The 14,950-nt window shown below is 62.2% G+C and overlaps 2 protein-coding genes across 2 annotated transcripts; one reads left to right on the forward strand and one right to left on the reverse strand.

Moving 5' to 3' along the window:
• Positions 1-627: 627 nt before the first annotated feature.
• ALX3 (ALX homeobox 3) lies at positions 628-4,371 on the forward strand (the record flags this gene model as incomplete). The annotated part of the gene is made up of 4 exons (XM_079546470.1): positions 628-823; positions 2,769-3,049; positions 3,521-3,597; positions 4,014-4,371. The coding sequence occupies 4 exons, from the start codon at positions 628-630 to the stop codon at positions 4,369-4,371; spliced, it is 912 nt and encodes a 303-aa protein (XP_079402596.1).
• A 1,168-nt stretch (positions 4,372-5,539) lies between these two features.
• STRIP1 (striatin interacting protein 1) lies at positions 5,540-13,345 on the reverse strand (the record flags this gene model as incomplete). Its single annotated transcript, XM_079546369.1, has 21 exons — positions 5,540-5,787; positions 6,064-6,268; positions 6,467-6,571; positions 6,847-6,913; positions 7,067-7,167; positions 7,261-7,387; positions 7,667-7,764; positions 7,969-8,043; positions 8,285-8,356; positions 8,510-8,573; positions 8,758-8,823; positions 9,186-9,403; positions 9,523-9,705; positions 10,111-10,238; positions 10,531-10,637; positions 10,856-10,924; positions 11,289-11,409; positions 11,696-11,830; positions 12,326-12,400; positions 12,675-12,744; positions 13,226-13,345. The coding sequence occupies 21 exons, from the start codon at positions 13,343-13,345 to the stop codon at positions 5,540-5,542; spliced, it is 2,454 nt and encodes an 817-aa protein (XP_079402495.1).
• Between the last annotated feature and the right edge of the window lie 1,605 nt (positions 13,346-14,950).

Here is a 14,950-nt window from a genome sequence, read left to right on the forward strand (position 1 = left end):
GAGGGGTGAGAAGGGAGAGATGGACTCCGACGAGCTCCGGTTGCAGCAGGGATAGAGGAGCTCTGCCAGGCATGGAGATGCGAGTCTGGCAGCACCGCATCATGGCATCAGCACCAAACTGATGCGCCCAGACCTCAGCCCCAGTGCTGGGGAAGGAAAGGCCGCAAACAGCAGCCTGGGGAGAGGAAGGGACACGGGAAGACGCGGGGAACAGGGAACGTTCCTCCCATCTCCGGGATCTGGAGGGCCTGGGGTCGAAGCTCTGCATCGAGGAAGGGCCCTGGGCGTTTCCTGCTGCTCAGGGACTGCAGAGGGGAGGCCCAGAGCCCGCAGCCCTTGTCCTGGCAGGGATGGATTTCTGCTCCCGGCCGACCCCGCTCACCAGGGGGGCACTGAGGGCTGCGGTGGGAATGGGGGGCAGCGGAACAGAGGGTTAACGCTGCGGGTGGAAGGACGCACGTGACCGAGGCGGTGGAAGTGGGTTGGGGTGGGAGTGGGTGTGAGTGTGCGGGGGTGCTGGGCGAGCCCTCCCTTCCAACCCCATATTTCCCCCCCCCACCCCCCTCCTCCCCGGCCCCACACAAAATCCCGCTCCCCGCCGTCCCTCTGCTCCCTCCAACCTGCAGCATGGAGGCACGGGGCTGCTCTCCTTTCCCCCCGACCCGCCGGGCCCCCCCAGGACCTCCGCACACCTCCGGCCCCTTCGCAGCCGGCACACATGGGGACCCTCCCCGCCGACCTCCGGACAGGGCAGAGCCCCGCTGCCTGGGGGCCGCCGGCCCGGGCCCCCTCCTCCACGGGAGACCCTTCTACGGGGCTGCAGGTACCGGGGGAGCATTGGGGTGGCGGGGGGAGCCGAGGTCGCACCCAAAGGCTTTGCTTTCCCGATCCGCTCCTGCCCCTCGCCGCCCCGCTCTCCCTCCGCTCTGCGCTCCCTAGCACCGACGCGGTCCCGCTGTCGCGACACGGAGATCGACCCGATGGGCTCCCGGCGATGCGAGAGGAGCGTAAAACGCGGCCGCGGGTGGGAGCGGGGATCCGCCCGGTGCCCGGATCCGCCCCAGCGGGACTCTCCCCATCGTTTCTCGATCTCCCCGAGCGCTCCTCGCTCCTTCCATCCCCGATAACACCGTCGGAGGCCCCGAGGGCTCCGCTTCGCCCCGGCCCCGTCCGACCGCTAATAGACCGAACAGCGAGGCCGAGCGCGACGGGAACCCAACGGCACCGGGGGAGGGGGGGAGCGCCGCTTACCGCTGCCTGCATCCTCCGTCCGGCCTCGGGAGCCCCGCAGCCCCGGCCCTCCGCTCCCGGTCCCCGCGGGCGCTGCTCTCCTCCCGGTGATGCTGCAGCTGTTCCGCAGCTGGGGGCAGAGCCGTCCGGGGCGGTGGGTTTGGGGTGTCCGCGTTGTTCCTTTCTCCCCCCTCATCCCTTTCTCTGAACCGTTCACGTTCCGCTGCACCCCGCTGTCCCGTTCCCTTCCTGCTCCTTTTAGGGCCCTTTATTTATCAGTTTCCATCGCAGCCCTTTCAGAAAAGGGCAAAACCCCCCAGAAAGGCCCAAAGCCGCCGCTCGGAGCTCATCGCTTTGTGCAGCCCACGGTTCTCCTTCATCCCCCTTTTCCCTCTTTCCCATGGCGCTGCGTTCGGGTTTTTGCCTTCACCCCTCTCCGCGTCCCCTCATCGCCAACAGCAGCGGCACAGCGCGGCCCTCCAATTGCTCAGCCCTCCAGGAGCACAAAGCTGGGGATCCCGCAGCCCTTGGTTGTTTTTTGGGGGTACAGAGACCACTCGGAACCGAGGATAGGGGAGCAGCTCCCCCCCCTCCCCACCCCCGGATGAGATTGGGCCGTTAATTCGAAGCAGCTGCCCCGCAGCTCGCGGCTGCGCGCCGTGACCCCCAAATTGCCTCAATTAGGACAAAATAATAACAATAATAGCCATCATCATCATCATCCAAAGGGAAGGTCTGGAAAATGCCACCTTGGAGGTGGGGTCGGGGGCTCAGAACCTCGTGGGGGTGTGCAGGGATGGGACACGGGGATGGGACACCAGGATGGCCCCCTCAGTAGCCCTGAGGGCTGGGCTGCGCCCCATACAGGGGCTGAGACCCCCAGGGATTCCTAATCTCCACCTGCTGCCAGCCCAGGCTGTTGGGCTTGGTTCTACTGGGGAGGGGGAGACACAAAGGAATGCAGCTGGGGGGGCTCCTCCATAGGCAGCAGAGCCCCCAGGTGCGCACAGCAGGGCTCCCCACATTGTCCCCCCCTTCTCCCCCAGCTTCCCTCTGTGAGTTCTGCCCCTTAGGGTGAGCCACAGCACCCGGCCCCATCCTCATCTGCCCTCCCCTCCATGGGACGAGCGCCTTTCAGTGGGGCTGGGATGGCAGTACTTGAGAACAGCAGGAGGGACTTGACCCCCAGAGCACAGCCTAGGGAGGGGCACAGCAGTGGGGAGGGGGGGGGGGGAACCCCCATGTTCAGAGCTGTGGCTCCATCCTCAGGGCTGCATGGGGAGAAAGGGATTGCATTGGAAGCAACGAGGACAAGATTCGGGTTTGCAAATGGATTCCTGAGAGTCAGGGCTGCAGAGAGACGCCATGGCAGCCTCCGAGATGCGCACCAAGCGGGGGTCCTGCAGCGCCCCCCTCCCCTGCCCTGCCCCCCATACCACCACCCATCCCACGGGGCGATGAGAAACCCCAGCCTTCATCCCCCCACTGCAAGACCAGCGGCTCCGTGCTCCCCCTAACCCCCCACCTCTCCCCTCCAGGCATCGAGAAAGGCTGCAAGGCCGAGTGCCACGCAATGCCCGCTGCCTGCCGCCCCTCGGCCAAAGCCCCACTGCTGGCATCCCCCCCCCTGGGCAGCCCCCTGCTGCCAGAGCCCCCTCCTCTGGGTAGGAGCAAGAGCAAGAAGCGGAGGAACAGGACGACCTTCAGCACCTTCCAGCTGGAGGAGCTGGAAAAGGTCTTCCAGAAGACTCATTACCCCGACGTGTTTGCCCGCGAGCAGCTGGCGCTGCGCACAGAGCTGACTGAGGCCAGGGTGCAGGTATGGGGCTGGAGGGTCCGGGGGGAGGGATGCCTTCCTGTGCCTGAAGAGGGGGATGCTGAGATCGGAAAGGCGAACCCACCCCATTGCCAGGGGGTGTTCCATGGCCTGGCCTCAGCTTTTCCTTTGTGCCATCCGAAGGGCAGCAAGAGAGAGACAAGATGTGGGGCAAGAGCCCAGCTCGGGGCATGGGAAAGCAGAGGGGCACGCGATGGGGAGGGCAGGAAAAGGAGGGAGGGGTTCATTCACCCCCATACCATGTCCTCCTTTCTGGGGAAGGATCTGTCACCGTCCCAAGGCACAGAGGGGACAGGCAGGAGGGTGATCCCAACCCCGAGAGCCTCACCCTACACCAAAACCAAGCACAAGAGGAAGGGAACACGGGCCTGGCACCCGCCCTGCATGGGCTCTTCCTGCTGGGACGGGCGGGGGGGGGGGTCCCCAATCCTCAGCCCCCACCTCTGCCCCCAGGTCTGGTTCCAGAACCGAAGGGCCAAGTGGAGGAAACGGGAGCGCTATGGGAAAATCCAGGAGGTGAGAACCCCCCCGTTGCACCCCCCATCACCGCGCTCCACCCCACGCCCTGCAGTCACAGCGCCCCCCAGCAAGGCAGTAGAGCACTTCACCTCCTCGCCTTGCTGCAAAACTGCCTTTTTCTCTTTTCCACCAAACACTAAAATGCATAAAAAGAACCTCAAACCAACCAGCTCTGTGCCCCCCCCCCCCCCTCCCCGCTGCTCTCTGACTGCTGTGTGGCACAGAGGCAGCAGCGGCAGCACCAGAACACGAGGCTGGGGGCTGCCATGAGGGTCCCCGCACCACAAACCTCCCAGGTCAGTGCTGCCAGGAAGGAGATCCCCATCAGGATCCCACCCAACTGAAGGAAAGCAAAGACAGCCCTTGGTTGCACCCCGTGGGCTGGGGGGGAGGCGATTCGGGATGCGGGCTGTGGATGATGATGCAGAGCCCACCGTCACTCCGGGGTCTTGGCTCCTTTCTTCCAGCTGCAGAACAACCTGTGGCCGAGCTCTGGCAGCCCTGCAGGGCCCTGCCTCGTGCCCCCCGACAGCGTGCCATCGCCGTGCGTGTCTCCGTATCCCCACACTCACAGCAACATCACCAGCTTCGTGGGCATCCCTGCCTCTCCCAGCCACCCCCCTGGCATCAACAGCCTCTATTCCCTGCACGGCCTCACCCCCCCGAGCCTCAGTGCCCCCCAGTTTGAGTCGCAACCGTCGGAGAATGACTACAAACCCCCCACCCTGGTGACGCTGCGGATGAAAGCCAAGGAGCCGGGCAGCCTGCTGGGCTGGGCCACGTAACCCCTGCAAGGGACACAGCCCCCATGGCAGCGTGGTGCATCCCTCCTGCATCCCAATGTTGCTGCAGCCCGGCCCTCTGCATCAGGAAGGAGGGGGGGGGTGAAGGGAGCAGAGAGCAGCACAGAGCAGCTGGGATCTGATGGAGGGCGCCGTTGGCTTTGCCCAGCATCTGCACCACAGAGGCGTGGGGAAATCACCCCCAAATCACACCTGCGGAGCACACAGCATCCCAGCACCCATCCTGAGCCCACGTCCTGGGGCAGGGCGGCTGCGTGGGGTGAGGGGAATGAGTGCTGGGAGAAAGGGATCGCCGGGGAGAGAGGAAAGGCTGGGGGCAGAGCCAGCCCACCTTGTCACAATGCCCACCCCAGGCTGAAGGAGCCCTCAGAGCTTCCCTGCACCCCACAGCAAAACATCAACCCCACTCTGCTGCATCCCGATGGCAGGCAGGGCGAGTGGGGAGCCCTCAGGAAGGGGCCCAGCCCTCACCACCAGCCCCATTTGGGTCAAAATAACACCCCAAAACCAACAGTTTCCGTGCAAAAGCCCCCCAAACCTCTCAGCAGCCTGAGGAAACCACGGGCACGGCCGGTGCCCCGCAGGGAATGCAGCCCCATGGGGAGACCCACGCTGCTCCACAGCCCCCTCCCACCCACAGAGATTTTGCTTCCTTACAAACAATAAAAGCACACTTTTAGGAACCTGGTTTCTCCCCCCGTGCTGCTGCCATGAGGCTGGAGGGACGCAGACAGAGGCGGGCCGCGCTCAGTTCAGGGCTATCACGAATATATATATGTATATATATTATATATGTACAGCTCATCCACCCCACCCAGCGGGGTGAGGGAACACTGCAGCCTCCAGCCCCACCACCACTGCACTCCCAGCCCCCCCTCCATTGCCCGGGGGGGGCACACAGCCTTCGTGTTCCTATCACAGCACCCAGCGATCCACAGCGGCACCAAAGGACCCTTCATTGCCCCACCGGCTTCTGTATGGGGTGAAGCACTGCACAGCCTGGAAGGAGGCAGAGGGGCTGGATGGAGTCTCAGATCCCAGCTGCACGAGGCCAGGCACCCACAGCCCCCCCCAGCACCCGAGGCTTTGCCCCCCATAACCTCGAACCTCTCCCCAAACAACCCCCAGCCGCATTCCCACGACGCCATCATCACTGCAGCAGCTCCTCCCAGGAGATGGGCCTGGAGAAGACCTCCCGCTCCAGCCACAGGTCGTAGTTGACCTGGAAATCCTCGGGCAGCTCCACTCGCTGGCCCAGCACGCTCTGCAGGCAGTTGTCCACAGGCAGAAAGTCGGGGTTGCTGTGAGCCCGGTCGTAGCGGCGCGAGTTGAAGCGCTCGATGCTGGCACGCAGGGCGCATTCCTCTGCCTGGAAGTCCCACGGTCGGGCATCCAGGTCTGCGAGGAGAGAAGAGGGCATCAGAGGACAGCTGGGGCTCTTTGGGCCATCAAATCGCCCACGGTGAGACCTGGCAAGCCCCCACGAAGCAGCACGAGGAGGGAGGCACAGGGCCAGCAGTCACCATCAGCTCCAACGCCAGCAGTGCCAGCACCACACATCTCCCCCCCAGCAGCCCAGATCTGGGGCTGCACCGGCCCTGAGCAGCAGCAGCACAGCTCTGGCACGAGGACAGCAGGTGACAGGGCACTCTGTGGTGGCTGCAGAGCACGTACCGTTGCCATAAGCCCAGTCGTCATTCAGGCGGTGCCGCACTTTCTGGTAGATGGCAGACATGGTTTTCATGTTGCTCTTCCTCCACTGCCGACCCAGGTATTTGGTCTGCACTTTGAGCAGCTTCAGCACGTAGAGCTGCATCATGGCCTGCTTCACCTTCAGTGCCCGCTTCAGGATGGGGGCTGACTTGAACACCACCAGCATCTGTGGGGACAGCCGGGGGTGGGGGGTGACACGGCCGAGATGGATGCAGGGCACCCTGCTGCACAGTGCCAGCCCCCTGCAGCACACAGACCTTGCTGTGCAGCATGCACACTCCTCCTTCCTCCCCCCCAGTGCTCTCCCACCCCACAGTGAGGCCTGGGTGCAGTGCAAAGCCCCAGCCCGGCCCCCAGCCCTCACCATAGTGCGGGAGTGCTTCCACTTGGTCAGCTTGTTGAGGATGCGCAGCAGGTTGATGCAGGAGAACAGATTCCTCCAGCAGAACTGGTTGTTGTCTCCTGCCTCCTGCAGGAAAAGAGAGGCAGAAGCAAGTCGTGAGAGTGGGGGCGCTGAGATGAAAAGCTGTGCTGCTCCAAAAACCCCCGCCTCCCAAGCAGCACCGCACAGCACGCAGCCAGGAGACACCCCAAAACCCAAGGGCATCCACAGAACACCCAGCGACACCGGGGACCGAGCAGCGCTGAGGCTGCCAGGAAGGCTGCTGGAGCCCTGCTGCCTCCCCATGCCTCTCAGAAAGCACTGCAGGGTGCTGGGAGCCTGCAGAGAAGGGAGCAGCATACCAGGCTCTCTGCTGTCAGCTCCGGCAGCTCGTGCACCACACAGTACGGGTAATCCAGGACGGAAATGCTGGAGAGAGGAGAGGGGTGTCAACGCTGCTCCCACAGAGCCCAGCGCAGTCCCACGCCTGGGTCTGCCTGCAGCCGAGTCACAGCTGGGGGTGGGGGGATTGTAGAGGGAGAAAAGCAAGCAGGAAGCCTCTCCCCACATCCCCTCCCCAACCTGTTCTTGGCAGTGATGTAGGACATGATGTTCTGGTTGAAGAACTTCAGGATGAGCGGGATGCAGTTGGCGAAGACCAGATGCTGGGCCATGTACTCAAACTGGGGGGAAAAGCCACGTGGGTGGGTGAATGCGGACCCATCTCCTGGGTGCTGTCCACCCCCAAAGCTTGGCCAGAGCCTGGCCCAGCTCACCTGGTAGATGTGATTCAGTTTGAAGTGCTTGAGCAGGAGGAGCAAAACGGCAGAGATGGCTTTGACGATGATCTCCTTGTGCCGATTGACATCCACCCCCAGCTTCATGCTCTGCAGCACCGTGGTCCTGGGGCACACGGAGAGATGCTTGGCCTGGGGCAGTGCCTGTACCCTTCCAGCCTCACCCTGGAAGCATCTGCAGGCATTTCTGCCGTTCCCTGGGCTACCAGCAGGCACCTGCAGTCAGTTCCTGCAGCAGGGCACACTTCCCAGCACACCACCAAGCTGAAGATGGTCACACCACCCAGGAAACCTTAGCACAGAGCCAGCCTACACCAGCCAGCCCGGCTCCATCCAGCTTCCCCTTCCATTCCTATTAGCACCAACAGCCCCTTCGGTCACTCACGGCATCTCCTCCGGCAAGACGTCTGCCAGGATGTTGATGGAGTCCGTTTTGGCTTTGGAAGTGGGGGCTGCAGCAAGGAGGATCTTCAGCAGAGCAATCTGGAGGAAAGGGAGAGATGGAAAATTGGACACAGGCCGTTCTCCCCAGCAAAGGATGGTGGCAGTGATGTATTTGTTGGGAGGGAAGAAAATCTGCGAGCGTGGCTGAAAAGAGGCAGAGCAGCAGGGGGAGACCTCAGGGTGAGGCACCCCCAGATCAGCTTCAGGAGGATGGAGCAGAGCCCAGGGGACCACAGTGCTCACCATGTACTGCGGGAGGCTCGGCAGGAGGCCCTGGTACAGGATCTCAGCGGGGACTTGCTCCACTTCTTCTTCCCCCTGGTGGCAGAAGAGAGCAGCGAACCTCATCCCGAGAGCAAACAGCAGCTGGTTCAGCCCCAGGCATTGTGAGGACACCTCCAGCCCCGGCCCAATGCCCCCTCTCACACCCAGCCCTCTCATCCTGAGGAACCCATTCCCCCTTCCCCAGTGAGCTGCAGAGCAAACCCAGGTCTCCCAGCAGCCAAAGCATCCCCAGCTCCACGTGGGAGCTCCATCCTGTCCCCATCTGCACACTCACCCCAGAGAGTGGGGAGCGCAAGTACTCGTCCTCCATGTGCACCTGCACCTCTGCGATCGATGTGTACTTGTGCTGCACACAGGGAGAAGGGGGGATTCACACCACGGGCCCCCACTAATGCCACACAGCACAGCTTGGGGCAGCCTCCGTTATTCCTGCTGCGGTGGTGACCCAGCACTGACAGACAGGGAGGCACAGGAGGAGGAACTCAGCAGCAGCACTCACCTGCTTCAGGGTTCGGATGCTCTCGTGGATGGGCCTGGGCAACCCCACCACGGTGTTGGTGTCACTGGAGAGAAGGGAAAAAGTTGGGCTGTGTGCAGACAGCAGCAAACCTGAGTGCTCCCAAGGGCAGGTCAGAGACCAGCACTCAGAGGAGAAGCGTGACAGCCCCCAAAGCAGCAGCTTCTGCTGCAGCCCCCTCCCCAAATCCCCCAAAACGAGCTGCCCAGCCTGGCTTTGCAGGAGCCCACCTGCCCAGAGTGTAACCAATGAACTTGCTGCGACTGGACTCCAGGAACATCTCAATGTCCTTCTCTCTGCAGCAAAAAGACAAGAGGAAAAACAACATCTTCCTATCAGCCTTGCCCAGAGAAGCTGTGAAGACTCCTTTCTCCTTCCAAAGCCACCTGGACGTGGTCCTGGGCTCTGTGTCCCTGCCTTGAGCAGGGGGTTGGGCCACTGAACTCCTGAGGCCCCTTCCAACATCAACCATTCTGTGATACAGCCCAATCCCCAGGCAGGGGGCACAAGGATAACCCTGCGGCCAGGCAGAGAGATGGCATTGAGCCCACCTTGACCAACCCCCCACCTCCACCACCTTCCCAACACCTCAGCTTCAGCACAGTACGCTCTTAAAGACTCTGCTTTTCTCTCCTTGCAGCTCAGCCTCTGGACTCACCGGACTTTGGGCGCCCAGGGCAGCCCCTTGGGGCAGGTGATGCGGTCGCTGGGGGGATGCTGGGTGGGTGGAGGCATCACCTCATCACGTTCAAGGGGGAAGGTCTCTCCCTCCAAGCTGTTGTCGTCATCATTTTCTTCCTCTTCCTCACGGGAGTCGTCAGCTTTGTACGGGTCCCTCTCGTTAAAGGCATCCAGGTTATCCTGCTTAATCAGGGCCTGGAGAGAGCAGGGCAGGAAGGTGGGTTCTGCTCCATGCAGATGAATACCCCAGGTACAGGCTGCTCCAAGATGACATCCTGAGCCCGTCTGTGCCCTGTCCCCAGCTCTGCCCTCACCTTGTGCTCCCGCCGGCCTCGCTTCTGCTGCTGCTCAATCAGGTCAGACGCTGACGCTGGTGGGGACGCAGCTCTCATGTTGCGGATGACTTTAATGCTGTCCTCTGGGAGTGGTGGGAGGCCCAGGACCTCCCTCTTCTCTGCCTTCATGCTCTGGAGCTCCTCAAAGCCCCCCAGGGTGCACTGCAAGGGACACAAGGGCACCGTGAAGGTGGGAATCCTCCACACGTGGCACTACGGGACTCTGCCCCCAGTCCTCTGTGAGTCCCAAATGCTTTCCCATGGTGTGAAACAAGAACTGTCCGTCCCCAGGTCCCAGTCAGGCATCTGCCAATGAGGCGTCTGGATCTTCTCCTTTGGACCCCAACTGGGGAATTTACTTTGGTCCACCCTTGGAAGCCAGTTCCAGAGACCAATACATCATGCTCTGCTACAGGGTGAAATCTGAAAAGTTTCTGTTCACACACAGATGGATGCCATGAATTCGAGAGCAGAGCAATGACAGGCAGCTGTGAGTGGGCAGGATTTCCTCTGCTAAAGGTAGAACTGCAAGACACGCACCGGCCCAGCCCACGTCCTCTCCCTTACCAGCACAGTCTTCCAGAGCAAAAGCAGCACCTTCTTCATGGGGAAGTGTGGAGCGTGGCCGCTGCAGAATTTGGTCACCATCCCAAAGAGCATGACAGAAAAGGGCTCGTTGTTGTACAGAGGGGCTCCTGGAACCAAACAGCAGGGACAGCCAGTCCTCACCCCGCTGCACATCAGACAGTGGCTCCCACAGCCCCAGCAGGCCTCTGGAACCCAGCAGGACCTCTGAGGTCCTCGTCTCACCCCAGGCAGCTCCCTGCTCCCTGCCCTCACCCGCTCCAATGTTCAGCACTAACAGAAACCAACCCTGAGCTGCCACCCCTGCTACCCGAGGCCCAGAGCCAAAACCCACCTCCCCCACTTCCTCTTCAGCCCTGGGAACCTCCATCCCACCCTCCTGCACAAACATGGGCTGCTCACCCAGCTCTGCTCGGAAGGTCTGGCGCATGCTCTTCCACTCAGCCTTGTCGCCCTCGGCCTCCTGCCGGACCGTCTCCACGATCAGATACATGATGTTCAGCAGCACCCTGCCCACAAAAGAAGATTGGGCTGAAAACCAGAGCTCTGGGATGAGCTACAGTGCAATGCTCTGGGGGAAGGTTTGGTCTGCCACAACCACAGCCCGCCTCCTTCACAGAGGGGAAATAGGGATTGTGCACAGGGGGAAAAACTGAGCCGACAAACTCTTGTCTCCCCTCTCCTCAATCCCTCACAGCATCTCCTCCTGCAGAGCCCTGCTCCATACCTCAGGTCCGTGCTGTCAGCCAGGGAGATTGCAGGCTTCCTCACCGCGCTGCTGCAAGCCGCGCTGTTACTGCCGAGAGAAAACAGCTTCACTGGAGCTCCTGAGGCATTTTAACTCTGCCACGAGCAATGCACGTGTCAGAATCAAAGCCTGGAGTAAACAGCACTGCAACAAGTCCCCCGTCAACCAGAGGGGGAACGCAGCTGTTTCATTTGCTGCCAGGCAGCACAGCTCTTGAAGAGCTGCTGCACGGATCTTGTGTGCCACCCGTATCCACCCGCAGCAATGCAAGACATTCAAGTGGCTGCTGGAATCAGAACGGGAACAGAGCAGAAACGAGGCAGGGGACAACACAGCTGCCACCAACTGGAAGGATCTTTGCCCAGAGCAGAGCTTCAGAGCAGCTCCTGAAGCAGCTGCCCCCACCACTCACTCAATCTCCATGTTCAGCAGCTCCACCAGCGCGTTGAACGTCCCCACTTCCAGCAGCAGGAAGATGTTGTACCTCATCCAGGCCTGCACTTCAGCCTCGGAGCCACACTCCCCAAATGTGCCTGCAACGACACCCTGAGTGGATCCCAAAGCCCCTCCTGAGCGGCCAGCACGCTTTGCAGAGGGACAGAAAATGACAACTTGGATGCTAAGGCAGGAGGTCAGATGCAAAGGACAGAACTGCCCTCGTGCAGGCAGCGAAGCCCAATCTGTCCACTGCAGACTGCTGAGTTCTGAACAAACTGCCCAGTTCCTCTGACAACTCGTTTAGCTACAAGGTGAAACGCAAGATTCGTCACCCACGTTTAGCAGCAAGGCAAAGGCCTCCAGCCCAACATCACGACGTACCTTGGGCAACATAGAGGATTGCTCGGGCAACCCTCAGCCTCTTCTCTCGTGCTGTGACCTCCAGCCCGTCCAGCAGCCGCATGGCGTGGGTGCGGTGCTGCTTCTTGTCCAGCTCTGTCCACTTCTTGTCCCGCACTGCAAAGCCAAAGCAGCGGGGCTGAAGGCATGCAGCACCTCTGCCCGTGTTCTGGGTACAAACATCGCGTGAAAAGCTCAGAAGGATTCGTTATGATGGAACACAGGGCTGCTCCAGCAAGAAAGGACGTCCCGGGAACAGCAGGTAGGCACGTGGGATCGGGGCAGAAGGGCTGCATGCTGCCTCTCATCACACAACCAGACAAATCCCAGCTAGCCAGACCGGTGCTGGCAGCTGATGGGAAATGAGTTGGATGCTCTTGCTGCTGCCAGCACGTTCCAGCACAGCCATGGAAGCTCTCAGTCACTAACACAGCAAACGCTGAGCACTCTGGACGTAGCAAACTGCACTCCAGGGCCAGCCCACGTACATAAGGAGACCTCCAACACAAACCACACCAACACCACCGCTGCCTTCGCAATCTGACGCAGCATCAGCACATCCAGCCCTGTGGGTGCCCCAGGAGACCCCCAGCTCCAAGGGAAGGGTCTCACCGTGGATCCTGAAGTCCTCCTCAAAGCACTTGCGGTTGAGCAGGAACTCCGGGCCCTCCGTGTAGCTGTACAGCTCTGCCAAAAGAACGCAGAGGAGAATCACCGCACTGCCAGATAATGCTGCGACCCGCAGAGCTTAACTGCTGCTCAACGCCAGATGAGGGGAATGCAAAAAGTACGGCCAGCACACGGCACAGAAACGCTCGCTATACAGCGCTGCACCTCTTCTAACATGAACGAGGTATTTAAAGACAACACAGCGACACTGGAGGCAACAGAACTCCTTTAGTCGTCACCAGGGGAAAGGAATCACGGCTGATGAATTGACCCGTGAGGAGCAGCCTCTTACCAGACAGCTCTGCTGCCCACTTGTCGGTGTCTGCATACTCAAACTCCAGGTCTGGGGACTCCGAGAAGCCCTGAGAGCAGAAAATTCAGCTCAATTACAGCTCGTTTCCCAAGGAAACCCCGACTCTCGGCCGTCCGCCCGCTCCTCCCTTTAGGAATCCAAACATTCACCCGCAGCACCGCCGGCGTTACCAAGGCAACCGCCGGAGCCGCATTGGGCTGCAGGCACCGCCCCCGGGAGCCCCGGAACGGCGCAAGGGGGGATGGAGGGCGGGAGCCGCGGGGAGCGGGGCGCTGCGGGCCGGACGGGGGCACAGCGCGGCCCGGCCAACCCCGACCGCGGCTCCCCTGGACAGAACGGAACGGATCGCTACGGAACCGGGCCAGGCGTGGCGCGGCTCAGCGCAGGGCGCACCGGACCGAGCGGAACCGGAACCGGAACCGACCCGCGCGGGCCCGGAACCGGTCCGGCTTACGCTCCGCCCCTCCCGGGAAGGCCTCCGCCCGCCCCCCCGCGGAGCCGGGCCCGGCTTTGGCGTTGGCGGCGCTGACCTCGGAGTCTTTCCGCGGAGGACGGCCCAAATCGCGGCCCTTCCCGGGAGGCGCCGCCCCGCCTCGGGCCTTGTTGTTGGCCGGGAGCGGCCCCGCGCCGCCGCCGCCGCCCGGCTCCATGTCTCCGCCGCGCACGCCGAGCTCTCGCGAGGACTCACCCCTCCTTCTCGCGGGAGCGGCAGGGAGAGCCGGGGCAGCGCCGCCGCCATGTTGGGAGTGGCGCCGAGCTCCGGCCGCTCTCCTGCCTGCGCCATGGCTCCTCCCGCCGGACCCACCGTTCCGCCGCGGCGGCCGCGTCACCGCCCAGCGCCGCCCGCCCCCGGCGGCCACGTCCGGCGCGGCGCCCGACCGGTGGTTAAGCTCCGCCCCCCCCCCGCCGCCATGATAGGTGTGGCGCGGCGCTGAGCCATGCTGAGAGAGGCACTTCCGGCCTCGCGCGCCGCGGCTGCTGGGGGCCGCCATGGTGGGAGTGGCAGGAAGGAGGGGAGAGGTGGGAGCAAAGCTCCAAAGAAAGGGGCTCTGAGCCCAAAACGAGGGGCTGGGTGACATGACGTGGCCCTGGAACACGTGAGCCCTCAAACCAAGGGGCTGGGAGGAGCTCAGACCCCAAGTAGGGGGAGCTGGGAGGGAGCAGATCCCAACACAGGCGGCCAGCAGAGCACATAAGCCAGACCCAGAGGGGAACAAGCCCCAAATCTGAGTGCACGAGGATCCAATCCCAACTGCAGGGCTTAGAGGAGCTGGGGGAGAGGGGGGCTGGCAGGGCCCAAACAGCCCCCCGAGATGCCCCAAACCCCCCAAGGGCTGCAAGCACTCACCCACGGCAAAAGCGTTCTGTTTTTCCTAATAGTTTTCATTAGACTTTAATGATTTATTGCTCATCTGCAAGGATTAATATTGCATTCATTAAAAATCATTCATATACAAAATAAACCTCTCTCCCTCCCAGCCCGACGCTGCCGCCACCCCTGGACATGGCTTAGATGGAGCTGCAGCCCTCAGCCTGGGTGCTGCAACCCACCCGGGGTGGGAAAGGCTCCCAGCCCACGGCCCCCAGGAGGGCTGAGGGATGGCAGAGGGGCCACACGTGTCAGGCAAGCGCTCCCCAAGAGGGACAGAGAAGGAGCAGAGGGCACAGGAGGGTGAGCCGAGCTGCGCCATCCCTCCTCACATCATCCTCCAGCCCCCAGCGAGGGAAAAGCAGCGTCACAGCCATACCCAGAGCCACAGGAGCATCTCCCATCCCTGGGATGGGGTGGCTGCAGGCAGCCGAGTGGCTCTCTGGGGGCACCACGTGCCCGTTATCTCTAACGGGTGGTGTGGTGGGGGAACAAGCGAATCCCTCCCTGCTCCGGCCTTTGCTTGGGGAAGAAAAAGGCATTGGGAGAGGGAAAAAAGCCAGGAGGAGCCTCACTGGGTTGCAAGGGCTTTCCCCCAACCCGTGACAAGCTGCAAGAGATGGAGAAGAGAAATACTTGTCGCCAGAGAGGATGGGGAAGGGAAGAAGGAGGCGATGAGAGTGGCTGGAACACTGCGGGATGCTGCTGAGGAAGCTCAGCTCGGGGGCGAGCAGCGAGGGGAGCCCAGGGTGCAGGGGCCCACTGGGGCAGGGGGAAGGCTCAGTCTGTGCATCCGCCTTGGAAAGAAAGTGAAATGCCCTCCAGAAAAATGCAGACACTCTTAACAGCACCCGCCGTGTCCTGCTGGGAGATGGGGCTGCTTGGA

Source organism: Tetrao urogallus (genome assembly GCF_951394365.1).
Source record: "Tetrao urogallus genome assembly, chromosome: 24".
NCBI classification, from domain to species: domain Eukaryota; kingdom Metazoa; phylum Chordata; class Aves; order Galliformes; family Phasianidae; genus Tetrao; species Tetrao urogallus.